General features: G+C 47.3%; 1 protein-coding gene across 1 annotated transcript in view; it reads right to left on the bottom strand.

Moving 5' to 3' along the window:
* AHRR (aryl hydrocarbon receptor repressor) overlaps positions 1-26,521 on the bottom strand; it is a 58,151-nt gene that overhangs the window by 12,378 nt on the left and 19,252 nt on the right. The window contains exons 3-6 of the mRNA XM_054991712.1: positions 22,853-22,956; positions 6,740-6,829; positions 3,572-3,701; positions 1,077-1,210 (exon numbers count right to left, since the gene is read on the bottom strand). Coding sequence (XP_054847687.1) covers positions 1,077-1,210; positions 3,572-3,701; positions 6,740-6,829; positions 22,853-22,956 — 458 coding nt within the window. The remainder of the gene's footprint in view (positions 1-1,076; positions 1,211-3,571; positions 3,702-6,739; positions 6,830-22,852; positions 22,957-26,521) is intronic.

Raw genomic sequence — 26,521 nt, 5'->3', positions numbered from 1 at the left:
CTCCAGACAGAGGGGAGTTGAGATTGCCCTCCCACCAGGAGTTGCCCCCTGTGCTGGCAACCTACTGAGTTCCACCACCTCTTTTCCCAGAAAAAAAGCCCTGGGCAGCTGTAACCAAAATGGGCCAAAGTACTAAATTCAGACTGAAGCTTGCAAATTCCCAAATAACACAAAAGGTTATCATCGAAAGAGTTTATTAACAGAAGTGTAAAAGGTTACAGACATACAACTGTGCAAGCAGAACGGAAAACAACAAATACTAGATAACTAAACTAACACACTTAAACTGACTTTCACTCTCCCAGCCTGAGGTTACCTTTCAGGATAAACCAAAACAGTCCAAACAAGGTTCCAAAGTCTCAAAATTTGGAGACAGAATCCTGAGCTGGTAGCAACCCAGGTGAGCAGGTCTAGAGCACAAAAGCAGGTAGCAGAAAATCCTTCAGCAACCATACAGAATCCAAAAGCAATAGGGGTCTTGGGGAGGGGGGAGGGCAAGCTATTATACTGTTTGATCCAAAACTGTAGCAACTAGCCAGATCCCATTAGCCAAAAACAGTGCATGTACTCTCACCCAAGGTTCTTTGCTAAAATGATGCAATGTAGATGTAATACCTTGAAGCTATGACCTCTTTGCACCTGCCTAGTTCAATCCCAGCTCTGGAACTGCAGAGTCATTATTACTATTGTCATTATTATTATTTGCTATTATTTATGTCATTTATAGTCCACTTTTTTCACTGAGACTCAAGACAGATTACATAACGTGAGATCAGTACAGTAAGTATCAAGGACATTTCAATAAACAATGCCATAGGATAAATAAATGCAAGTTTACAAAGACATCACATTAGCAAAAATCCAATACAGAAAAAAATGAAAAAATTCAAAAATTGTTGGAAAAAAATGCTGAAACAGAGCATAAACAATTCTAGGACTGACATTAGACAACACAAAAACCGAATTATTTAAATATAACAACTATCTGTCTGACTCACTAACAATTATCCTGTTTCCACAATTTCACCCGGATCATTGATCTGAAATACGCTATATACAGTACACGGTTTACTTACAAGGAAGCCAGAAGTACTATCTAAAAGGCAGCGGATCCGACAAGTAAAACAACGAGTTAAAAAGGGCGAAAAGTCTGTTGACATCCTGCCATTCTCCTGTGCTTCAAACATTTTATTAAGAATGAATTCTTCTCCTAAGAACAATAAAAAGCAAATTTCAGATTATGTAACAAACTTTTAAAAAAATAATTCTAATACGGCTTTTTTTCAGCTGGAACACAGCGGAACGGAGGGCCATGGCGCAGAGGGCAATCTAAAATCACCTCTGTCTGGAGATCAGGAGGCAGGGCCACCAGCCATGTGACCATTTTTACCAAGGGCGATTTAAACTTTTAAAAACTCCCCCCTTGTTCCAGCTGACCCAAAGTGACGTCATTGGCCCTGGGAGCATACGTGCACTTTGGGTGCGCACATGTGGTACCAGAGGCACCATCTCCTGCCAGGAGTTGCCCCCTGTGCTGGCAACCCACTGAGTTCCACTACCTCTTTTCCCAGAAAAAAAGCCTTGATTCTAATAGGCACAAGATCATAGAGTGATGATGTGGGGAGAGAATCAGCAGAAAGGTGACAGAAGGGACAGCTGTTCTATGTCAAGGAGAGGGGGGAAAGGGCAAGAAAGATGAGATGGCAGCAGGGCTTTTTTTCAGCTGAAACGCGGTGGAATGGAGTTCCAGAACCTCTTGAAAATGGTCACATGACTGGTGGCCCCGCCCCCTGATCTCCAGACAGAGGGGAGTTGAGATTGCCCTCCACGTGACCATTTTCTCCAAGGGCAACCCATTGAGTTCCACCACCTCTTTTCCCAGAAAAAAAGCCCTGGATGGCAGTAAGATGAGAGTGATGCAAACAGGGCCGTTTCCAGACAGTCAAAAATCCCGCGAATCAGGCGCAATTAATCACCTTCCCACAACCCCATGATCACCCTCCTCATTGCGGCTTCTTCCGCATCGTGCCACATTGTTCCGCTCCCAACAGCCCACACGGGCATTAGAAACTGCAGGGCAGTGGGCGGCTTGGCCTCCCCGTCTCCGCCTTTTTTTTTGTTTGGGAGCTGAGTTTTGCGTTAGTTCGGGATTTCAATAGATAAATCTGACGCTCCTCCAAGGACGGCTTGTGATAGGACTGCTAGTTTGCCCGCGAAAATCTCTCGGGGGGGGGGCTATTGGTTGCATTGGTTTATGGGCACTGGTTTATGGGTTGCACTGGTTTATGGGCAAACTCCACATTAGGGGCTGCCATTCCAAGCACCAGAGCAGCAAGGCTCTTAAAACCCATTCCATGTTTTCTTTACAGTTTTCTTGTGCTGCCTTCCTTCCCTCGGGGAGCTTCAGGCGCTCTCCCCAACGTCCCACCTCGGCTCCTTCTCCCGCCTCTCTTGTCAGCAGCAACCGGTGGCTCACTCCAGCCCTGCACGCCCCCAAGCACCGGCCACTTCTCGCAGCCACGCACAGGGGAAGAGAGCCTCTTGCCCCAGCGCTCCTAGCCAAGCAGGGTGGAGGTCTGCGAGGAGCTGCAGGGGCGCCAAGGGCAAAGCAAGTAGTTGGCGGGGCGAGGGGTGTTGCAGGCTGCTGCTGATCAAAACAGCCCCCCACAGCACGTTGGGTTCTGCCTCTCCATTTTTAAAAAAATCACTTTTTCCTTTGCACCTTAAAAAAAAAGATCACTTTTTTCATGCACCAATTTTTTTTTTTGCGATGCCCGCCAGGGTTCCTGAAACATGGGTCCAACTCATAATATCGTGCCCTTCATCCATTGAAATCACGAAACTGCGCAAAATGTTTCTTAAAAAAAAAAAATTGGTTGGGCTGCCTGGCGGCGGAGACAAAAAAGAAAAGGGGGGCGGGCTTCCACGATGGTGGAATGTTCCTTCCTTCCCTCGAGGAGCTCCAAGCGCTCTCCCCAACGTCCACCTTGGCTCCTTCTCCCGCCTCTCTTGCCCCCCGTGGCCAAAGGCGCCTGTGTTGCCGCTGCCTCCTTTCCTCCCAGAGGAGCCGTCGCCGGCTTGTCTTCCTGCCCAGCAATAACCGGCAGCTCGCTCCAGCCCTGCACACCACCAAGTACCTGCTGCTCCTCGCAGCCACGCACAGGCAAAGAGAGCCCCTCACCCCTCATAATATCGTGCCCTTCATCCATTGATATTACGAAACTGCGCAAAACGTGCCTTTTCTTTTAAAAACAAAAAAAGGTTGGGCTGCCTAGCTGCGGCGACAACAGGGGCGGGCTTCCACAATGACGGAGTGTTCCCAAACGTTAGAAATCGTCATCAGAGGAACACACGGACTGCTGAAAATTCGGACTGACGCGGAATAAATGGAGGCGGAACAAGACAGGTGATGTCGGGCATGGTCGGGTTTTGACGAGTTTTGGAGCGAAAGTATGCGGGAGTTACTCGCTATATCTAGACCGTGTGGAAACACGAATCTCCCACATTTGCCACATCCCTTCCCCTTCACCCTCATTTTCTTACAGGTCTACAGAATATTACTCCAACTCACCCGCCTCTGTCTGTGTGTTTTGTCCAGACAGCAGTTGCGGCGGATTCATAGCCCAGTGCAGTTGTCTATGGAAATCTTGCCGGTCATCCACATGAATATAATCATATATGTTTTGATGCATGACATCTGTCTGAAACAGTGACAATATGACACTTAGACTCTTACAGTATAGTACGCAGAAACATTGGGGGTTTTGGAAGATCAATACCTTTCTGGTAACATTACCAGAACATTACCCAAATTCTTCTCTCTAACCGAAACTATGGCACTGCTTATGTAGAAGAAGGCAGCTGTCTCTTTTTTTCTTGGCTGATTTATATGCCACCTTTCAGTCCCCTTGAGAGACCCCAAGGTTGCTCAAAACAATTATAAATTAAAAAGAAAACCTGAACAATAAATGGGCACACAAAAATAATAGTCATTTGGTATCAAAGACAAAACTGAATTCTTTCCGGTTCTCCTTCCCCTAAGGTTTGATGGTATCTAGTCTGCGATGTTTATATTTTAGTGAATCGAAGTGCTGATTTTTTAAAAGCAACATGTTAGTTTTATTTTTTTTAAAGCTTAAAATGTCAAGACTTTTTTACAGCTGAACTTTCAGTTTTGAAGTGAGCTCTAAGCCATGGAAAGCTTGAGTGATAATAAATCCATCAGTCTTAAAGGTGCCACTAGATGCTTTGTTCTTTTTGTTGTGATAACAACAACTACCCCCTCTGGAAGTTGACTCAAAAAAGAATTTCCAAGGAACAGTGTAATGCCTTTTGTTGAAGTTTTTTTTTAAGTTTCAGGAACCAGTTCCAGCCAAACAGTTGCCTCCATGTCAAACGGTTGCATTTGCTGTATTTGATGCTCATCGGAAGATAGCATTTTCTTGTGCGAGTTTTGTGCGACATCGCGTAAAACTCGCGCAAGAAAATGCTATCTTCCAGGTTTTGTTTGCAACGTTCTGCGGCGTTACGATTGAAGGTGGGTAGTGTGGAAACGGCCATGGTTTCCGATTGCTAACTATTAATTTTAAAAAATAGCATGTGGGATACATCATGCATGCCTGATATGGGGTTCTGATGTTTTTCTTCATGCACAACCAACTGGCTAAAAATGTGGCACGGTTGTATGCGTTCAGAGGACTCCTGTACTTACCACCGGCTCTGAAGTGAGTGGGTGGATGCTTGCCATGCCGCTGGCTCAGTGACATTGCTCCACCCCCAGCACCACCACTGGAGCCTGGAATGGCACCAACCATGACAGCATACCATTGGCAGCAGAGCCACTGGATGAGCTGACAAAACCCTTTAAAGAGCTGTGTCCCGCAGCAGGCCTGCCTGCCTACCAGCCAGCAGGGTGACAAATCCACAGTCTGGTTGAGAGAGTGTCCCAGCAAGCAAACTAGCCACGCTCCTTTTCAAACGTTCAAGAGGATTCCTCACTGACAGCCAAGCTACAAGTGACGCCTGACACAGTTTGGACACTTGTCAGCTTCCCTCAAGTTTTGATGGGAAATGTAGGCGTCCTGGTTTTACAGCTTGGCTCTCCATTACAGCTGCAAGACCAGGATGCCTACATTTCCCATCAAAACTTGAGGGAAACTGACAAGTGTCCAACCTGTGTCAGGCGTCACTTGTAGCTTGGCTCTGAGAACTCCATGAGGCTTACTGGGACAGCACAGCTTCAGCACTGCCCTTAAAAGGAGACCCACACAGATATGCTGCTGAGCAGTCTCGAACAGTCTGTGGAGAGGCGCAGGGAGAGAGACGGAGAGCCCGAGGCGACTCCCAACCTTCACATGAAGGTGCTGGAGTGCTCACTGACCCACAAGCCTGACCCAGTGGACCCAGAGGTGATGTAAAGAATTATTAACGGTCAAGTGAATTCTTACAGAACAAGGATGTTACTGAACATTATGCTACTTTCAAACTGCACAACACCTTGGGTGCAGTGAAGACAAGTCATAACCCATAAATACATATGCCCAAGTAGCAATTTGGTGTGGTTCGCTGAAGCTTAATCCAGACAAAGAGGTGATGCTGGTTGGCAAGGCTGATTCTCCAGAAGGAAGAGATCTTGTGTTTTGCAGATCACATGAGGAGACTAACCAACTAGTTGGTGTTGGGGTTAACATTTCCAGTTATCATTTCCACCTGGCTTGGCAGTTATCTCCCACTTCCAGACTCAGCCAGTCTGGCTACACTAATGTTGCTGTAACCTCAGGGTTTGACTTTTGTGAAATGCTCGGTGTGGAACTGCCTTTAAGTTGGTGCAAAATGCAGATGCTGCTCTATTTATAAATATCATTTGCTTGAGCTAAAATACCTTCACTGAATGCCTATCCATTTCTGGGCTGAATTTAAAGTCCTGGCTTTCATCTTTAAAGCCCTTTGTGAGCTGCAGCTCACACATCCAAAGACCCCCCACCCCTATGGATCTGTGCATCAATTGTACTAATCATTCCTGGTTTTTGCTTGTGATCCTACCCCCGCCCCCCCAATGTTTGATGATGAACTTTTGAGTTGTCTCTCTGACCTTAAGGAATGGTCTGTCCAAAGCAGGGCTTTTTTTCTGGGAAAAGAGGTGGTGGAACTCAGTGGTGGAACTCAGCACCGCACAATGGCGTTACTTTGGGTCAGCTGGAACGAAGGGGGAGTTTTTTAAAGTTTAAATAGCCCTCGGAGAAATGGTCACACGGCTGGTGGCCTCGCCCCCTGATCTCCAGACAGAGGGGAATTTAGAGGACGATCTAAACTCCCCTCTGTCTGGAGATCAGGGGCGGGGCCACCGGCCATGTGACCATTTTCAAGAGGTGCCGGAACTCTGTTCCACCATGTTCCAGCTGAAAAAAAGCCCTGGTCCAAAGTAAGTTAAGCAAGCCGCAAGCACCATCTTTCACAGCCTTTAGGAAAAAGGCCAAAGCTGTGTAACTTAGGAAGGCATTTTCAACTAGGGTTGGGATACAAGATGAGCTTTTTTAAAAACTATGGATATTTTTTTAATGCATCAACCTATCTGGTGAGCTTCTTGGGACCTCTGGGAGCAAGGCATGTTATAAACTTTAACATAAATAAAAAATGTTTTAGAGCAGCAAACAGGAAAAAAATGGCAACAGGACCAAGGACTGTAAGGCAAATACACCACAATGTGCAACAGTCCAGAAGTTTATTTCTTCATATTTACCTGATGAAATCCTAGATAATCCACAATTGTCGGGGATGCATAGAATACCATTCCATCAGAACTTACCACCAATGCAAAACCATTTAGTGACTGGGGAAGAGAGAAAAGATAAAAGAACTGATGAAACAAAATGGTTCAGAGCTGTTTGGTTCTTTCACTCTAGACATTCCAACCAACCATCTTTTTCTTAAGCTGTCAAATGCTAAGCAAAAGACTTAAACGCGTGTAAAATAAAGCAGGATTTCCTGGGTGGATTATGTAAATGCTAATGAACTTCATGCCTGTGCTGAAAAGTTAAATCAAAACTGTATTTTCAGCACAGGAAGAAACAGATGCCTGGCTGCAAGGAGGGAAGCTGTCTTTGACACTGCATGTGTATGTAGTTCTTTTTCCATTTCCAGATCAGTTCATCGGGATGCCTGATGAATCCTCTCTAAAAATCTGTTTTTTAAAAAATAAAAAAGCAGTGTAAATCACCAAGGGCTCAGCGCATCTGAAAATACAGCTGACCTGCCTAGTCAAGTAAGATATGCTACAATAAGCAACAGGATCCACAATCTGTTTAAGGAGTCAAGATGACCAGGCTAGTTACTAGGGCCCCAGGTCTTAAAGCATCTCTGTGTCCATTAAGTTTTGAAGATTTTGAATGGCTCGACAATATGAGAGCCAACTCACATATTATGAATCTGTACCATAGCGGTTACGTGGTTGGGTTGTAAATCAGCACTCTGCCGGTTCAACTCCTACTACTGCCATTAGCTCAGCAGTTGGCCTTGGGTAAGCCTCTCTTTCCCATCTCCCCAGCTGTAGTGGAGATAATAACAACAATGACTTTGTTCACCACTCTGAGGGCTAAACTACACAAGATGCCTGACACATTTTGGGTTATCACAAGTTTACCTGGGTAGTGGTCGGGCCAGCAGCAGCAGGATGGGAGGGAAAGAGTCAGTGAGGGGAGCTCAAAACTGCCAGGCAACTAGCAGTGGCAGAAAGAGTTGCTGCCACCACCACCACTGGACTCAACTATCCCTTCTCACAGCCAGGGGAAGGAGACTCTTCTGTAGTTTGGCCCTGAGTGGCACTAATCTATCCAGAAGGGCAGTATATAAGCACACTGTTTGTTGTTGTTACAAAGAAAGTCCTTGTATGTACCTGAACGGGCCCAATTCAGATGTCTTGCACCTTTTCCACAACCTAAATGGCCCTGAGGAGCTGCTGTTTGCTCCACTGGGGAACAACATAGACTAAAATTTACCAATTGGGTAAATAGAGGCCTTCTAGGGTCCTTTCCAGTCAGTAAAACAGAACTTAGTGGGGGGGAAGAGGGGGGAGGCTTAAATCCATTTTCTTCACATATTGCCCTGAGGGAATTAAGTTCCCAGTGTGGACCTCACAGAATGTGTCTGATAGAAACACAAAGGACTATAATTTGTGGATCAGTTCCAATGGTGGTCCTGTGAATAGCACTCCTGCTGTTTTTTCTCTTTTCTCTTTAAAAATCAGGTGTGAGGGGTCCGATTCTGATCCGGACAGTAGTGCAAGAGTCATACACACCCTGGGCTGTTTTTCCAACCTGAAATAGCTACTATTTGGTCCATTGGTACTGATGTGACTAATTAAAGTCATCCAAGTCATGCGTGACAAGAAAACAGAAGACAGACGCCAGAACAATCACAAGGTCTCTTTGCTGGCTAGGGAGTTGTTTCATCTTGATCCTGTTTCCTGGGTCTTCACTGCAGATAAGGCTTTACCTTGAGCTTCTCAAAGACAACATGACAAACCTCGGCCTGGTGAACTCCTAGCCAACCCAAGATGCCTTCCTCCAGGAACCAGCCTTAGTAGAAGTTCCGCTAGTGGGAACTGGGGGAAGGACTTTTTGGGCCAATGCCCAACCCTAAATATAGAATACTCTCCCTCAGAAGCTGCAAATGGACACTTCATTAATGGCCCAAGATAGGTCTGTCTTTTTTGGAGGGCCTCTGAGTTGGATCAATGTATAATGGTGCTATGGGGTGTGTGCGTAGGCAAACTGGTTTTTGGCACTGCTGAACATTACTGTAATGATTTCAAGAAATGGGTGCATGCGTCTTTAAATGTTTGGTGAGATAGGTGAAGAGTGGGGGGTGAAAGAGAGAGATGAGTGAGTGATATGATTGGTTGATGACAGAGAGTGGGCGGAGTGAAGGCGGTTTTCAGTTACTGAGGGAGAGAAAAAGGTTCAGTTAGGGCAAGAGAGGCGAGCTGTGTGCAGCCTGAGTGTGTTCATGTATTTGGGAGGGAAAGGCAACCCGAGTGGAAGCCTGAACTGAATGTGTCTGTGAGACTATATATTCATTCTATTTGAAGCAGGCAAACTGTGTGTGCGCCTGAGAAAGAATTGAGAGTGAAAAGAAAACAGGCTAGCTGTGTGCTGCCTGAGGAGTTCTCTGTGAGAGAAATATAGAGCCTAGAGAAAGAGGCTAACTGTGTGTGAAGCTTTACAAGAGATCTGTGTGAATGAGTTTGGATGAAGCAACTAGAAGAACTAACAACTACTTTTATGTAACCAATACACTTCTTAAAAAATAAACTTTTATTTTGTTTTGTTATATCCCAGAGTAGCAGTCATTGGAATCTCCCATTCCTATCCTCAGGGCCACATAGAACCACGAAGGAGCCTGACGCTCAAACACGTTACAAAAGGGAAAATTTAAATAAAATATTTGGAATAATATATTCCTGGTGGCAGCAAACGACCCAGAGGGTGTAAGGGGGAGATTTAAAGCAAAATCCACCCTAAAGAAAGTACAGGTCATAACAATTACTTTTTTTTAAACAAGGGATTTATTTATTTTACTGATTATTTTGTAAACCACTTTGGGGGGGGGGGGTTAAAGTTAAAAATATGTCTATAAATAACACTAAAAGAATGAATGGATGATTCTGGATGGATATTTCCCAGTTCTGTCCTTCAGATTGTCTTCTTGGCTGCAGAAGCACAGATTATCTACTAACAGCAAGATTTTAGCCTAGTGGCACCTTAGAGGCCAACAAGATTTTCAGCATATAAGTTTTTAAGAGTCAAAGAGCCAAGCTACAAGTGACGCCTGACATAGGTTGGACACTTGTCAGCTTCCCTCAAGTTTTGATGGGAAATGTAGGCATCCTGGTCTTGCAAATGGAGAGCCAAGCTGTAAAACCAGGATGCCTACATTTCCCATCAAAACTTGAGGTAAGCTGACAAGCGTCCAACCTGTGTAAGGCGTCACTTGTAGCTTGGCTCAAAGCCCCTTCCTCAGATACCAGATTGGTATCTAAAGCTTCATCTTCGTTCTTCTGTGCCTCCACACATGGGGACTGCGCAGGCGCAGGCCAGCCGCCGGAGAATTTTCTAGAGCTTCCAAGGCTCCGAAGGGGCCGTTTGTCGCGCGCCTCAGCGACCGTCTTCCCGCCCAAACGGTCACGTGATCCTACAGCGACCAACGGCCCCTTCCCTCAGTTCTCTTCTTGCCGCCGCTTGGAGAGAACGTGAGCTTCGTTGCTCTGTGCTTTTTTGTGCTTCGTGCTTTATTCTGACTGATTGCTTGGCTTTTGACTTCGGACTTCGTGACCTCGACTATTCTTCGGATCTCGTTTTGGACTTTGTTGTGGACTCGGTAATTTGACTCGGACTGTTTTTGACCTTCCTTTCGCGTGCCCCTGAAGATGGCCTCAAAGGCTCTCTTCAAGCATTGCCTCCAATGCCACACGAAAATGGCCAAGACCGATGGCCATGAACTGTGCCTGTTCTGTTTGGGGGAGACCCATAATGTGACGGCCTGTAAAATTTGCCAGGGTTTCACCAGCAAGGCCCGGCAGGAGCGCAAGGCCCGACTGAACTCCTCCCTGTGGCAGAAGGTCATGTCCGGAGGCGCTCCGTTGCCCTCCTCCAAGGCCGGCCCAAGCCCCTCTGCCGAACGGCATTCCAGAGCTGGCTCAGTGGCCTCCGCGAGGTCGGGGTCGAAACCGCGTCCCCCGAGTACCTCGGTGTCGAGAGCGGCCTCTCCAGCGCAGGGACCGGTGCGGCCGCCCCATAGCGCGTCATCTACCAGGTCGGATCCGAGACCTACGTCGGAACCGAGGGTCCTGGTACCGAGTCCCCGGTCGGAACCGACGTCCAGATCGGTTCCGATGAAGCCTAAGAGGTCGAAGCCGAGGTCCCCTTCGAAGGCGAGGAGCGCGTCGGTTCCGAGGTCTTCTTCGGAACCACCGAAGAAGAAGAAAAAGACCAAGCACCATCGGTCGCCGCGTCCCGCTCCTCAGGAGGAGGTCATCGTGCTTCCTCACACGCCTTCCCCTCATCTGGGCTCCCCGGAGCCAGAAGACATCTCCGTTCCGGTGCCGGATCCGATGGCCTTCGAGACGGTGCCCGCAGAATTCTCGTCGGGGCCGGAGCCGAGCCCGCACCGTCGGAGCCGACCATCGCTTCCCCTTCGGTCGCCGAGGCTGGAACCGAGCCCGTCTCCTCGTCGGAGCCGTCCGTCGCCTGCCCGTCCGTCTCCACCTCCGGCCGGTCGTGAGCGGCATGGTTCCGGGGACAGTGTCCGATCAGTCCGGTCCACTGCGTCCCGGCATCGGCAGGCTTCCTACCTCCCCTCGCCATACCGTTGCCAATGGGAGGGGGCACCTGCGGGCTTCTCCGTGTCGGAACCGAGGCCTTCGACATCGAGGTCGGCGTGGGCTCCCCCTCTGCTCCAGGTTCCGGAATCCCAGCTCGGTTCCGATGAGGAGGATGGGGAGAGCTTTGGCGGCTACCAGTCGGAGTCCTGGTCCGAACCATCGCCGGCTGAGGAGCTAGTGCCATCTGCGGACTCGCCATTCGAGGACCTCCGCATCTACGCCGACCAGATGGCAAGGATGGCCAAGGCTCTCGAGATGGACATCTCTTCGGCAGTCCCCCAGACCAAGGACAAGCTCCTCAAACGCATTTACGGGGACAACCCGGCGTACGTTGGCTTCCCCATGCTCGAGGGTATTGAGGAAATCGTGGAGAAGGTATGGCAGGTGCCCTGTGATCAGCCTCCAACATCCAAGAGGATTGAGCAGCTCTACAAAATCAAGCAGGGTACCTGGCCGGCGCTGGTGAAACACCCTCCACCTTCCTCCTTGGTCACAGAGGAGTTCAACCCCAGGCGATCGGGTCACTCCTCGGTGCCTGCCGATAAGGAGGGCAAGAAGCTGGATGCCATGGGCAGGCGCCAGTACATTGTTTCTTCCCTGGGTCTGAGGATTGCCAACTATCAGACCATCATGGCAGGGTACCAGCTGTACCTCTGGGAGAAGTTGGCATCCTATACACGAGACCTCCCTCCTGAGCAGAAGGCTGTGGTGTCCCTGCTGCAGACAGAGGCTGTGAGGCTGTCTAAGCAGCAGATGAACGCTGGGAGCCACGCTGCTGACACTGCTGCTAGAGGTATGGCGTCGGCGGTGGTCCTCAGGCGCCACTCCTGGTTGCGGTCTACGGCCCTGTCCCAAGAGGTACGTTCCAGGGTGGAGAGCATGCCATTTGAGGGGGACTCGCTCTTTTCCAAATCGACCGACGAGACCCTGAAGAAAAAGAAGGAGGACCGGCAGACGGCGCGGTCTTTGGGTCTGGTTCCAGCGGACAAGCCCTCCTCCAGGTCACGGTACGCTCCCAGGTCTGGCCCTTACCACTACCAGGGCAGATACCAACAGCAGCGGCCGGGCTACCATCAGTATCCTGCCTACCAGCAGCGGCCTTACCCTCCCGCACAACAGCAGAGGAGGCGTCGGCCCTTCAAGCCTCGTCAGGCACAGCAACCGGCCCAGCAGAAAGACCAGCAGGGCGCCGGGAGGCAGTACTGACGGGTCGCGCCAGCCGTATCCCCGAACTTTTCGGACAGACTTAGTCCACTCCTCTCTGAGTGGGAGTCAATAACATCTGACTCATGGGTCTTAACTATTGTTGAACTGGGATACGGGCTGGAGTTCGTTGAGCTGCCTAGATGCAGTTCACCCCTGACAGCTGTCAATAACACTATGGCCGAGCTGGATGCGGAGATCGTGTCGCTCTTGGCCAAGGGTGCTGTGGAAGAATTGCCCTATGAGGACTCTGTAAAGGGTTTCTTCTCTAGGTTCTTCCTGGTCCCTAAGAAGGATGGGGGTTTACGTCCCATTTTAGATCTGAGGGGCCTTAATGCCTTCCTCAAGGTGACCAAGTTCAAAATGGTTACGTTGGCGGCGGTGATCGCCTTACTGAAGCAAGGGGATTGGTTTGCGGTTCTTGACTTAAAAGACGCATACTTTCACGTGGGCATACGGAAGGAGCACAGGAAGTACCTGAGTTTTGTTTACCGGCATAGGGTTTTCCGGTATAAGGTGCTCCCCTTTGGCCTGTCCACTGCCCCACGAGTGTTCACTAAATGTGTGGCCCCTGTGGTTTCCTTCCTACGGGAAGAAGGCTGTACCATCTTTCCGTACCTCGATGACTGGCTCATCGTGGCCGAATCGGAGTCTAGGCTGGTGCAGGACATTGGCTTGGTACTTAGCACTTGCCAACGCCTGGGGCTCCTGGTGAACTTGGAGAAATCCAAGCTGGTGCCCAGCTGCAAGGTGTCCTACATTGGTGCGCTTTTAGACTCTGTGGAGGGTAAGGCCCTGCTCCCCTTGGAGAGGGCTCGGTCCCTAAGGGGTCTAGTGTCCATGTTTAAAAGGAACCGGTTCCAGTCTGTGCGCACTATCCAGTGCTTACTAGGGCATATGGCAGCGGCCACCTCTGTGGTGCCTTTCGCTAGGCTGCGTATGCGCCCTCTCCAGAACTGGTTTGTGCGGAGGTATGATGCTCTACTGCACCCTCCGTCCCTCAAATTCTCTATCCCGAGGGTCATCCTCTCCTCCTTGGACTGGTGGCTGTCTGATGACAACTTGTTTAGAGGGACCCCTTTCGGGTATCAACACCATGACATCACGGTTACCACTGATGCCTCTCTGTTGGGATGGGGGGCTTACTGTGGTGATGTGTCGGTGCAAGATGTCTGGTCTGACAGGGAAAAGACCCTCCATATCAATGTGCTTGAACTAAGGGCCATTCGTTTCGCACTTGTGTCTCTTACAGCACTGCTGAGAAATCGTCATGTCTTGGTGCAGACGGACAACACGACTGCCATGTACTACGTGAATCAGCAGGGGGGCACAGTGTCCATGGCCCTGTGCCGGGAAGCCACACTCACTTGGCAGTGGGCTATCAAGAACGGCGTGTCGCTCCGTGCTATACACGTGGCTGGGTCAGACAATGCCCGGGCAGATGCCCTCAGCAGGGCCCCGTTACTAGACCACGAGTGGGAACTGAACGGAGAGTGCGTTGGGCCGATCTTCCGGATGTGGGGTCATCCAGTGATAGACGTGTTCGCCACTGCGGCAACCACCAAGGCCCACACGTTCTGTTCCAGGGCAGGGAGCGACCCCCTCTCTATTGGGGATGCCTTCCAGTTTACGTGGACGCAGGGCTTGCACTACATGTTTCCTCCGTTCCCCTTGATTCCCAGGGTCCTGTGCAAGATAGAGGAGGACGGGACGGACTGCATCCTGGTGGCCCCCTTCTGGCCACGGCAGGTTTGGTTCCCGAAGCTCCTGCGGATGTCCCAACGGACATATGTCAGTCTGCCCCCTCGGCAAGACCTTCTCCTAAGCGGGAGCCTGGTCCACCACGATCCCAGGAAGCTGCACCTAACGGCTTGGCGGATCGTTCCTCCCCGATAGGCTTTACTGACGAGGTACAGAGGGTCCTCCTGAATGCTCGTCGGCCATCCACTAGGCGCGCTTATGCGGCCAAGTGGCGCAGGTTTGAGCTCTGGGCACTTGCCAGAGGAGTGGTGCCTGACAACAGTCCCTTGGGGGTTGTGTTCGAGTATTTGTGCCACTTGCGTGGCCTGGGCTTGAAGGCTTCCTCCCTCAAGGTCCACCTGGCAGCGATATCAGCTGCTCACACCCGAGTTGAGGGTGCTACGGTGTTTTCTCACCCACAATCCCGCCAGTTCCTTAAGGGCATGTACAATCTTTACCCACCTGTGTCAGCGCCAGTGCCTCAGTGGTCGCTGTCCTTGGTGCTCTCACGTCTCATGTTGCCTCCATTTGAACCTATGGCTACCTGCCCCTTGGATATGCTATCCTACAAGGTAGCATTCTTGGTGGCCGTCACATCGGCCAGGAGGGTCAGTGAGCTGTCTGCACTGCGGTCTGACCCTCCCTTTCTTGTGTTTCATCCCAACAAGGTGGTCCTGCGTCCCTGCCTCGGGTTCCTGCCCAAGGTGGTGTCCGCCTTCCACCTCTCGCAGGATATCTCACTGCCTGCATTCTTTCCTCAACCTTCCTCTAAGGGGGAAAAGGCCCTCCATTCCCTAGACTTGAAGAGGGCCCTAGCCTATTACCTTGATAGGACAAAGGAATTCCGCACCTGTCCTCACCTGTTTGTATGTTTTGGGGCCAAGGACAAGGGTAACAGGGCTTCCTCGCAGACCCTGTCTAGGTGGATTGTGACGGCCATTAGCAAGGCCTATTCCCTGGCAGGGGTGGCTTGCCCGCTCCATGTCAGAGCCCACTCCACGCGGTCCCAAGCATCCTCTTCGGCACTCCTCAGGGGGGTGCCCCTGGTTAACATTTGTAAAGCAGCCACATGGTCCTCTGCAGACACCTCTGTCAGGCATTACGCCGTTGATGTCAATGCGGAGCAGGATGTATCTGTGGCCAAGGCTGTCTTACACTCCCTTTTTTCCTGAGGGAGTTTTGGAATGACTTTCTTGGCGTACCTGCTGGGTACCCTTGAGTGACAGTGTGTATATATGTACCTGGGGGTGTGTATATATGTAAATATTGAATATTTATGTGTCCTTACACAGTTTTTTACATAGATGTATATATGCATATCTATTTATTGTTGTTCTTGTTTGTTCAATAAAATTGTGTTGGACTTCACCCCCGCCTTCCTTATTGTGTGAAGCTTGGTACACTCCCATGTGTGGAGGCACAGAAGAACGAAGATGAAAACAGGGTTAACATACCTGTAACTTATGTTCATCGAGTTCTTCTGTGCTGACACACAACCCTCCCTCCTACCCCGCTGTGAACTCCAATGCACAATACTGTGATGGCTGTAACGGATATTGGTGTTTTTAAGGTGTTATGGCTGAAGTGTGTTGGTCAAGCGGCGGCAAAGGAGAACTGAGGGAAGGGGCCGTTGGTCGCTGTAGGATCACGTGACCGTTTGGGCGGGAAGACGGTCGCTGAGGCGCGCGACAAACGGCCCCTTCGGAGCCTTGGAAGCTCTAGAAAATTCTCCGGCGGCTGGCCTGCGCCTGCGCAGTCCCCATGTGTGTCAGCACAGAAGAACTCGATGAACATAAGTTACAGGTATGTTAACCCTGTTTAATACCAGATTGCTGGTATTAAATTGGTATCTAAAGAAGGGAATTCTGACTCTTGAAAGCTTATATCCTGAAAATCTTGTTGGTCTCTAAAGGGCCATTGGACTCAAATCCTGCTGCTCTACTGCAGACCAACATAGCCACCTACCTGAAATTATCTACTAACTTGGTCAGTGTTAATTCTTACTCCATCCTGGCCAATTTCAGCATGTACCACACTAATCAAATAACCTATAATGAAACCACCATTTGTGACCCTTGCAACTTTTGAATCTCCCACTCCTCTCTGTGCTGTCCTTCATAACATTGAAATTTGCATTTCACACTCCTTTGGGCAGCTACCATATGCTTATGTTTTCTAAATTTCCATATACCTTGATGGGAGGGTTACCAACTCTAGGTTGGGGAATTCCTGGAGATTTAGGGGTGGAGCTTTGGGAGGGTAGGGCTTGGGGAGGAGAGAGACCTCAGCAGGGTGTAATGCCATAGAATAACCCTCCAAAACAGCCATTTTCTCCAGGGGAACTGATCTCTGTTGTCTGGAGGTCAGCTGTAATTCTGGGAATTCTCCAGCCACAACCTGGAGGATGTCAACTGTACTCAATGGCTCTGGACAATTTTTTGAAAAAAGAAATACGGCCTAGTTCTCTTGCTATGATATCATATTCAGCATTTCCTGATACTTGGCACTGAGCAATCCAGTATTAGCTTTTTAAGCAATTCAGCATTATATGATCAGAACTCTCTGAATATGTATGTATCTTACACATGCTAACTGTTGTTTAATAAAACCTTCCAGTTGGCTTCCAAAACGTTTTTAAGATCTCAAGGTTTTTAAAAAAATGTATAATGCAGATGAGTGTTCCAAATAAAAACAATGCTACTCTTTAATCTATGAAAATAAGTGACAGCATATGTTAAATGCATATGGATTCAATAATGGGCAGAATTTCTATTCTAGGATAGAACTTCAAACAGATGAAGCAGTTATATATTGTGAACATTTGTTTATGGTAAAAACAGAGGGCTTTTAAAAATATATATTGCATGAGGAATGAAATCACCCATCCCCCCAAGGAAAAAAAAATACTTGGCTTAAAAATGTACTCTGTGTTCTTTGTCAAACATGGAGATCCAATTATGTAGTCACGAAAATTCTGCACCTGCTACTTAACAATTAGCCCATTACAGTTCACAGCAAGTTCAGTTTTTGGGGTGGTGAATTAAAGTTCTCTATTTCTTCCACTAAGAGCTTAGAAACATTAATAAAGAATGAAGACAAATATTGTTAGGAAGGCATAACTTCCCTTGGCAAGGTATTTTATAATTTCCATCCCTTTTTCTTTCAGCACTCTAAGTGAAAATCTGCCAGAAAACACTTCAAAGTGGCTTTAGTTAAGGTCATATTTAGTAAAAAAAAATTTAAAAAGTAAAAGTCCTTTATATCTCTTATTACTATTCTTTGAAATGAAGAAATAGAATGACCTATACTGCAATCTCCAGAGACCAAGTTACTATGGCTACCGAAGTATAACAGTCAAGGCCTCAGCCAAGCCTAGCTTTAACATATTTTCAAGTCACGCAACTTGGTACTACATTTTTAGAGTCTGAACTTTCAATTTATCTGGAACTGCTTCATTTATGAGCATGTTGCCCTTTTCTACACATTAGGGTGGGGCTGTTTCCCAAATAACTGGCTATTTTTGGCATCTGTAAATGGAACACAAATCCCTGTATTTCTTCCACAAGGATGTACGCTTGTAAACAATATAATTGAGGAAAAACAAACTGGTTATATTTCTCCATATCAGCACAGCCATTTGTAGTGAGAAGATGAAATCAACTTCTGACAACTAAGTAAAGGTACTATTAATACCTGCCTAACTCCAGCATTAATTCTAATTTCTATTGTCACATGGGTTCCCCAAGTCCTTAAGGAGCCCCAGAGGGGGTCAAAATAGGGTTGCCAGCCTCCAGGTAGTGGCTGGAGATCTCCTGGAATTACAACTGGTCTCCAGGCCATGGAGATCAGTTCACCTGGAGAAAATGGCTACTTTGGGGGGTGGACTCTATGGAATTATGCCGTGCCAAGGTCTTTTCCCTCCCCAAACCCCATTTTCTCCAGGTTTCTCCAGATTTCACTCCCCAGATCTCCAGGAATTTCCCAACTTGGAGCTGGCAACCCTAGGTCAAAAGCAAAACACACTTCTGGCAAGAGCCCTTGCCACCCAGGTAAATAAGCTGCCCCCAGTTCCCTCTAACTAACCCTAAGCTTAGAGACCAAGGAAACAAACAGTGAAATCCTAAACAGAGTTACTCCAGACCAAACCCATTAAAATCAATGGGCTTAGACTGGAGTAACTCTGCTTAGGATTTCATTGTAAATCTCCAGATTTACTGAGTATTAATCAAGTCGTCACCCTGCAAGGTAAGATGCCCGACAGTGAGTTCCACAGACACAGTTATTTGTTAGCCAATTTGACCAAGACACTGGATTGAGGCTGAAGCCCCCAAACCCAATAACGCTACAAAAGTATAATTGAGAAAGTTTATTAAGAATTTTGCAAAGGTTACAAATATATAAGTTGTGCAAGACAGGAAAGAAAAAATCTAATTAGCTAGCCTATAATCCTTAACAGGCTTTAGTTTCCTTTCCCTGATGTTAATTTGTCAGGTCAAATCACAAAAGACCAAACAGAACTCCACAGTCTCAGGTCCAGGAAAAAAGAAGGCTTAGAACCAGGGATTTTTTTCAGCTGGAACGTGGTGGAACGGAGTTCTGGCACCTCTTGAAAATGGTCACATGGCCGGTGGCCCCACCCCCTGATCTCCAGACAGAGGGGAGTTTAGATTGCCCTCCGCGCTGCTGGAGCGGCGTAGAGGGCAATCTAAACTCCCCTCTGTCTGGCAATCAGGGGGCGGGGCCTTGGCCATGTGACCATTTTCGCCGAGGGCTATTTAAACTTCCAGCTGATCCAAAGTGACGTCAGTGTGTGGTCCTGAGTTCCACCACTGAGTTCCACCACCTCTTTTCCCAGAAAAAAAGCCCTGCTTAGAACTGACACCTAACTGATTGCCCAGCATGCGCATTCAACGACGCCTAATTTCAGTGATCTACTTATACTAACAGCAGGACTTAGGAATGGTTCCTAAGAAACCAGCAAGATTTTCAGGGTGTAAGCTTTTGAGATGTAAACCTTGTAAAAATTTGTTATTGAAAAAGAGAAAGCACTGCCCTCTAGAGGGCAGGGGTTTTACATAGAGGCTGAGGAGGGGTTGCCTAGCAACAGCGCAGTTGGAGAATGGTAGTTGGGAGCTCAGAAGGTGAAGGAGGGAAGGGTCTGAGAGGGGGATGGTTGTCCCAGCGGAGGGAGCCTGGAGAGATGAAGGGGAGAAAGGTTGGACGAAGCGTGACCCACATCAGGGGTGGGCCTTCTGAGGAAGTTTCTCTGCTGTTGTGAGGAACCCTTACTTCTTGGCGCCTCTACACGGTCCTGGAGCTTGTGAGTAGGAACTCAAAGATTGGGAATCAAGTACTCCCTCATTGTCGATTTGGCCCTTCTTAATTTAGTTTATTGACAGCAACATTTGTTTGAAACTCTAGATTTTATTCCCCAGGTTTATCCCCCTCCCATACAGACACATCTTTAAAAAAACGGTTTTATTTGTGCAAACAGCAGTTCAGGGTTGACTGAGACATCCGCACTCCTGTGACCAGTAACCTGGCCCTTTTTAGGCTCAAAAAAGGGTTACAGAGAGTCAGAGCTCCCTTATTCTGACACCAAGGGAGACAGAGCCCCCTTCTGAAGAAGGAAGCTCGCAGTCTTGAAAACTTACACCCTGAATATCTTCTTGGTGCCACTGGACTCAAATTAGAGTTGCCAGGTCCTCTTACCCTCCCAGCAGGCGGGAGGAGACCTGGCTCTTACCTTCTTCCCCTCTTTAAGTATTGTGTGCATGCAGTCCCGCAACTGCACGATGATGTCATTTTCAATGACATCACTGCGCAGCCGCAGGAGTGTTCCTGTGCTTCTCAGTTGGCCAATCTGGGCTTCAAACGGGCCCAATTCGGCCCATTTGAGGCCCAACTTGGCTGGCAGCAAAGCACAGGAGTGCTCTTGGGGCAGCAAGATGACTTTGGTGATGTCGCTGCACCCCCACCCCCACCCCCGGGAGTGTTCCCAGGAGGCCCATTCCTGTGCCTTTCTTCCCTGCTGGCCAGGTAAGTTGTGGCCAGGGGTGGAGGATGAAAGTGGAAGATCCTCCGCCCCCACTAGGAGAATGGGATCCCTAACTCAAATCTTACTGTTGTACTGCAGGCTAACATGGCTACCCACCTAAAACTATTACACAAACAGTGTATCTTGGATGCTGTAATCATGTGTGACTTCTCACCTCCCATGTTACAATGCTCAGGCAGGTTGACCCCTCAAATGAACAGCTATTTTACTTCATATTGCTGACAAGCAATATCAGCCTTGACTCTTTGACAGCTCAGACCTGGGCCGATTCCACACGGCTTACCTGAAGCCGGGACGTTGTGGAACATGCCGGAAAAAACGCAGAAGATGGCGTTTTCTTGTGCGAGTTCTGCGCGATGTCGCGCAAAACTCGCACGAGAAAACGCCAACTTCTGCATTTTTTCCGGCATGTTCCGCAACGTTCTGGCTTCAGGTAATCCATGTGGAATCGGCCCTGATGTAAGCCCTGCAGTAATAGCTGTAAATAACCTATTGGGGGGTTTGGACCTAGCAAAGTGTATACCAAAGGACCACTGACTCGTGGTAGAATTCCTGGCAAATACTGACAATCAGTGCCCTGGCATCTGGAGGACACGGAAAGGAATCTAAGCCAAGGAAAACTCAGTGCGAAACCGAAGCTTCAGTGACGCAAACATTGTTCTGCTAGGAAACACACTGGCAGCGCCATCTCAAGCGGAGTTACATCCTTTTCTTGCAGTCAAGAGGCCTGGAAGTGTGTAGCTCTGCTTAGGATAGCACAACAATGTACAAAAACCAACTGAGGAGTAATTTTCAATTTAAGATGGGGGGGCAATGATTTGCTTATTCATTATACCAATGCCCCCGTCTCAGTCAAACTTCTAATTTTGAAGAATTAATGTTTGTTTGTTTGTTTTTTAAACATTCTATTGCTAAGAACTGGCATTGATTTCTGGATGCTAGTACATATAACGCCCCCCACCTCTGTTTTCAGTTTCCCAATTTCAATTGCCAAAATAATCGAAAGTTCTAACATATCAATAGGGTGTGACGGCATTTTTATCTGAACGCTTTTGTTCTGATTCAGAAAGCGTCTAGATGGTGGTGGAGGGAGGAAAGAGGGGAAACTCTTTGTTTTGTCTGTCTGCAGCAAACTAGCATATCTGACCCAGATCAGCGGGCCCCCTCCGGGCAGATTTGCTGAACCTTTTAGAATAGTGATAGTGCAAAACGCAGCAGCCAGATTTCTGACTGGTGTCATCACCAGGGCTTTTTTTCAGCAGGAACGCGGTGGAACGGAGTTCCGGCACCTCTTGAAAATGGTCACATGGCTGGTGGCCCCGCCCCCTGATCCTTAGACAGAGGGTCGTTTAGATTATGACCATTTTTGCCGAGGGCGATTAAAAATTTTCAAAACTCCCCCCTTGTTCCAGCTGACCCAAAGTGATGTCATTGTGCAGTCCCGAGTTCCACCACTGAGTTCCACCACCTCTTTTCCCAGAAAAAAAGCCCTGGTTAGGACATTCAATGAAAACAGTACAGTAGCTGCAAAAATGAAGAACTAGCAGAATGAAATGGAATGGAGGTCTAACTAGCTTTCCTTTCCATGCATTGCCCCAAGACAAACTAAGGCCACAATTTACATTTTATGGGATCAAAAGATATCATCTTTGAAAGTTCATGACCAAGATAACCCAAGAGGACTTCCTGGTTTTCCGTTTTCTCTCTTAGCCACTACACACATCATCTAACAAAGGGTAATTAGTCATGGGAAATAATAATTGATGAAAAACAGATGCTCCAGCGACCTTCTCATTCTTTAATGAGACAAGCAGTACAACCACTCTGTAATAAAACTAATGTACTAATTTCAATAAATGCCACAAAACCTGTAACATACATATAAGACATCTATATACAACATCAAAAAGAGTCCAGTAGCACCTTTAAGATTAACCAACTTTATTGTAGCATAAGCTTTCGAGAACCACAGTTCTCTTCGTCAGATGCATGGAGGGCAAGAAGAAACTGGTCAGATATATAGGTGGAGAGGGAGGGAGGAGTAGATGCAAACAGTAGCTTCTGATATGGAGATCAGTCTGTTAGTCTTAAAGGTGCTACAGGACTCTTTTTGATTTTGCTACTACAGACTAACAGGGCTAACTCCTCTGGATCTATATACAACAAGCCCCTTCCCTCTTCATTTGTGGTGACTTTGGGGGGAGGGGGGAGAATTCTAAGCAGGTCTACTTCGAAATAAGCTTATTTTCTTCAATGGGGATTTCTCCTAGGAAAGTGTTCACGGGATTGCAGCCTAAAAATTGATTCTAAGCCATCAGACACAGGCACTTTATAAAAACTATTTTAAAAAATTAGGCCACAGACTATATGCAAGCAAGTGGGGCACTACAAATATCTGTGAGTTAGTGACGTTCATGGAGTTACTTGTAATGCTGAGATTCGAGGTTAAAGAAAATTTTTTTTTAATCACTCACCTCAAGTAAGAGCCCATGTTCACCAAGTACAGCAGGATCCTTGGGAAGGCATGCTTCTTTTATTCCATGACTTGCTTGCTTTGACAAGTGTTTCTCTTGAACAGCTATTGAAAAAGAAAAATTGAAATGTATTCTTTATTTCGCTTTCCCTCCAGTGGGGACTAGACGCAGCTTTCAATGTTCTCTCACAACCCTGAGAACGTATGACTGGCCCAAAGCTTCCATGGCAGAATGGAGATCAAATCTGGGTGTGACAGGTCTTTTTCTTCCAGCTAGGGGAAACCACATAGCCTTCTATAATTTTGGCAACTATGTTTGTTTTAAAATGTAAACTTTCCTGACAGTCGCGAAGGCCATTTCCACACGGCTCCCCGCTGCTCGTAACAACCCGGAACATCGCGAAAAAACCACGGAAGATCACGTTTTCTTGTGCGAGATTTGTGCGACATGACGTCGTGCAAATCTCGCACAAGGAAACACGATCTTCCGTGGTTTTTTCGCTATATTCCGGGTTGTTACGAGCAGCGGGGAGCCGTGTGGAAACGGCCTAAATGTTCTTATGGTAGCGAGTGTAAAGTCTTTGTGTTCTCTGCTGTGAGGTTTATAAAAATAACAAAGAAGATTTATTTATGTACGGAACAGCAGCCTTGGTCTCCAGACAGTCACAATGACGAAAGTGCTTTTCTTTCATCAGCAACAATTGCTAAGATACAAGTCACTGAAAATACTGATTCAAAGTGATCTTCAAATGCTTACATCTATCCCCTTTGAGTTCACCAAAAAGCAAAATCTTGTGCTTGCTTACAAATATATATCACATCTACCAATTTGTTCCTCCATCGTCCAATGTCCAGGATTTCCTACTGATTAAACAGAGAGTCTCTCTACATATCTGACATGTGAAGAACACATGTCAGGGGATGCAATGTTAGCCAGGAAGGGAAGTTTAAAAAGACAGCGCCAGCAGCAAAGGCTTTGCTATACACTCAAGCTGTGTGAAGTGGCTGTGAAATGCCAGAAGGGAAACTTCAGCCCATTATAGCCTCTCCATATCCAAGCCCAGATCTGGAAGGCAGCTGCAGCCCATTTCCATTCCTTGCTGCCCTCTGGTTGTGATCCCACACAGTTTTAGACTGGAGAGGTGAAAACTGACAGAGCCTTCGGGGAGGTGAAGATGAAATTAACAAACCCTCTGAGGAGCGATCTCTTCCGGCTCTGTCTTTTAAAACTACGCTTCCTAGCTAAGGCTGCGTCTCCCTATACTTCATGAACATGTGCTGATGTGTCGCATGTAGAGAAGCTGTGAGACTTGCCCTGATCCTGCCACAAGCATCTCCAGTCTAGAGGCTGGCTACTTTTTGATATCATTATGCCTAGGCTGCAGGGTTCAACAACACTGTCCCAGCATTGATGTGCTTATCACAGCCAACTTGGTGGCCAAATCGGAATCTGTAAGATGAAAAAAAATTACAGAAGATATACATCTAGTGGGATTTTTTTAAAAAAAATACATTTTTCTTTGAATAATAGACTATTGGGTAGTTATTTGGATCCAAGCCTTAGGTATTGCTGCAAAACAGTACAGCCAGTGGTATCTCAATTAGTCTTTACATCAGCGTCCCCATCCAGCATTACCAACTCATCTGCTTCTACACGTGCATCAGAAAAGTGGAGGGACCCCCCTCCTTTCCTTCACACATGGCAACAGAAAATTGATGCCTGTAGCGTGAACACCACCCCACATATTCCAAAGGTTCGTGGTGCATAAAGGGCAGCATTGCCTATTAAGAACAGGACACCCAGGGAACAAATTTCTCCCCCCACCTCCCGCCTCTGTCATGGCTTTTCCCAGTCTGCTTTTTCATAAGAGAGGCTTTTTCTACTCTTTGAAGTTCCAAAAGCACAGCGCAGCGATTTAATTAAAGGTATACAGCTCAGCAAACCAGAATTTGTTCCTTTCAAAGCTTTCTGTCACACCCTTTTAAAACAATTAAACGATTTATACTTCCATTTGAGTTTTTTGTTTCCCGTGAGGAGGAGGAAGAGATGCTGCTAAGCGTCTCTGAACATTTTGTTGGTTATACTCTCTCCTCTCTCTCTCTCTCTCCAGCTTTGCGTGATTAGAGCTTGCAAATCTATCCTCCCTGCATGTGAACAAGTGTTGGGCATTCGGCCACTTACTCAGTTGAAAACTCCACCCTTTACTTCCTTCCCTCCTCCTCAATTGAACCATAATTTATTTTTTTTTCCAGAGAGAAATACCGAATGGGGAACATGCGTTCTTGTCTAAAAGAAGAGTGCTGACTAACCAGGGTTCCCTGTCACGCAACGGGAACCGACTGTCAATCTTTCCATGAGCTTGACAGTGGCCTGGCTCTTGTTTAAACCATTGCGTGCAAACAGACAACCCACATTCCCCCAATGAAATTTTGCACAACAGCAGCTGTCAGATCTTGATGAGGCCTGGCTAGTTCCAAGTATTCTTCATGAAGGCTAAGTCTTTTGTGGAATGGAACCTAATTCCTCATGACTGATCTTTATCTGCTATCTGGAATATTCTTGAGTTTCCAAGCAGTCGGCCTTTGAAAAAACCAAAAAAAAAACCCCCAATGCAATTAGTTCAGGCAAGAGAGGAAAATTGGTAAGTTTAAAACGTATCTCTTTGAAGTAACTTCCCCCTTCTATGCCAGACTAAAGGTATAGAAAAAAATCCCGAAGCAAGGAAGTTAGATTTGTTTATTATGTTGTTCTGTACACTGAACCTGTCAAACGTTGTACAGACTGCAGTCTGGTTCGCATAGAGGTGTAATTAAAATAGGCATGGCCTTATGTATACAACATAACTTGCCCTAGCTTCACTTTCAAAGAAGCTGGTGCATTCATCGTCAATATACAGGGCTTTTTTTCAGTGGGAACGCGGTGGAACGGAGTACCGGCACCTCTTGAAAATGGTTACACTGGTGGCCCCGCTCCCTGATCTTGAGACAGAGGGGAGTTTAGATTGCCCTCTGCGCCGTTGGAGGGCAATCCCTCTGTCTGGAGATCAGGGGGCAGGGCCACCGGCCATGTGACCATTTTTGCTGAGGGCGATTTAAACTTTAAAAAACTCCCCCCTTGTTCCAGCTGACCCAAAGTGATGTCATTGTGTGGTCCTGAGTTCCACCACCTCTTTTCCCAGAAAAAAAGTCCTGCCAGTATATAAATAAGAGAATGAAGGAAGCTGCCTCATACTGAGACAGGCTATTGATCTATCAAGGTCAGTATTGTCTACTCTGGCTATCAGTGTCTTTCCAGCGTCTCAAACAGAGGTCTCTTACATCAACGACTACCTTTTTGATTGACGGAGTTACCAGGGACTGAGCCTGTGACCCTCTGCATGCAAAACAGCTGTTCTACCACTGAGCCACACACCTCTTACCTAGTTACTGTTGCACCTAAAGAGGGTTGCGTGAAGAAGTTTAAGTATGCTATGTACTATTGTTCCTATCTGCTCTGCACCTTGACATTTCTGAGAGATGAAATTTGACTAATAGGGCTGGTGGCTAAGTCCAATCCATGCTAAATATTTAGCTGAGGCTGATCCAAACACACAGATATTCTGAGCTCCCACTGTTTTTTAAAACTCCATTCTCAGTCATTTGGGGCATTAAAGATTCAGACGGCTTTCTG

Source organism: Eublepharis macularius, chromosome 11 (genome assembly GCF_028583425.1).
Source record: "Eublepharis macularius isolate TG4126 chromosome 11, MPM_Emac_v1.0, whole genome shotgun sequence".
In the NCBI taxonomy this organism is placed as follows: Eukaryota; Metazoa; Chordata; class Lepidosauria; order Squamata; family Eublepharidae; genus Eublepharis; species Eublepharis macularius.
Note: the sequence above shows the minus strand (reverse complement) of the source record. Positions and strands in the feature narration are given on the sequence as shown.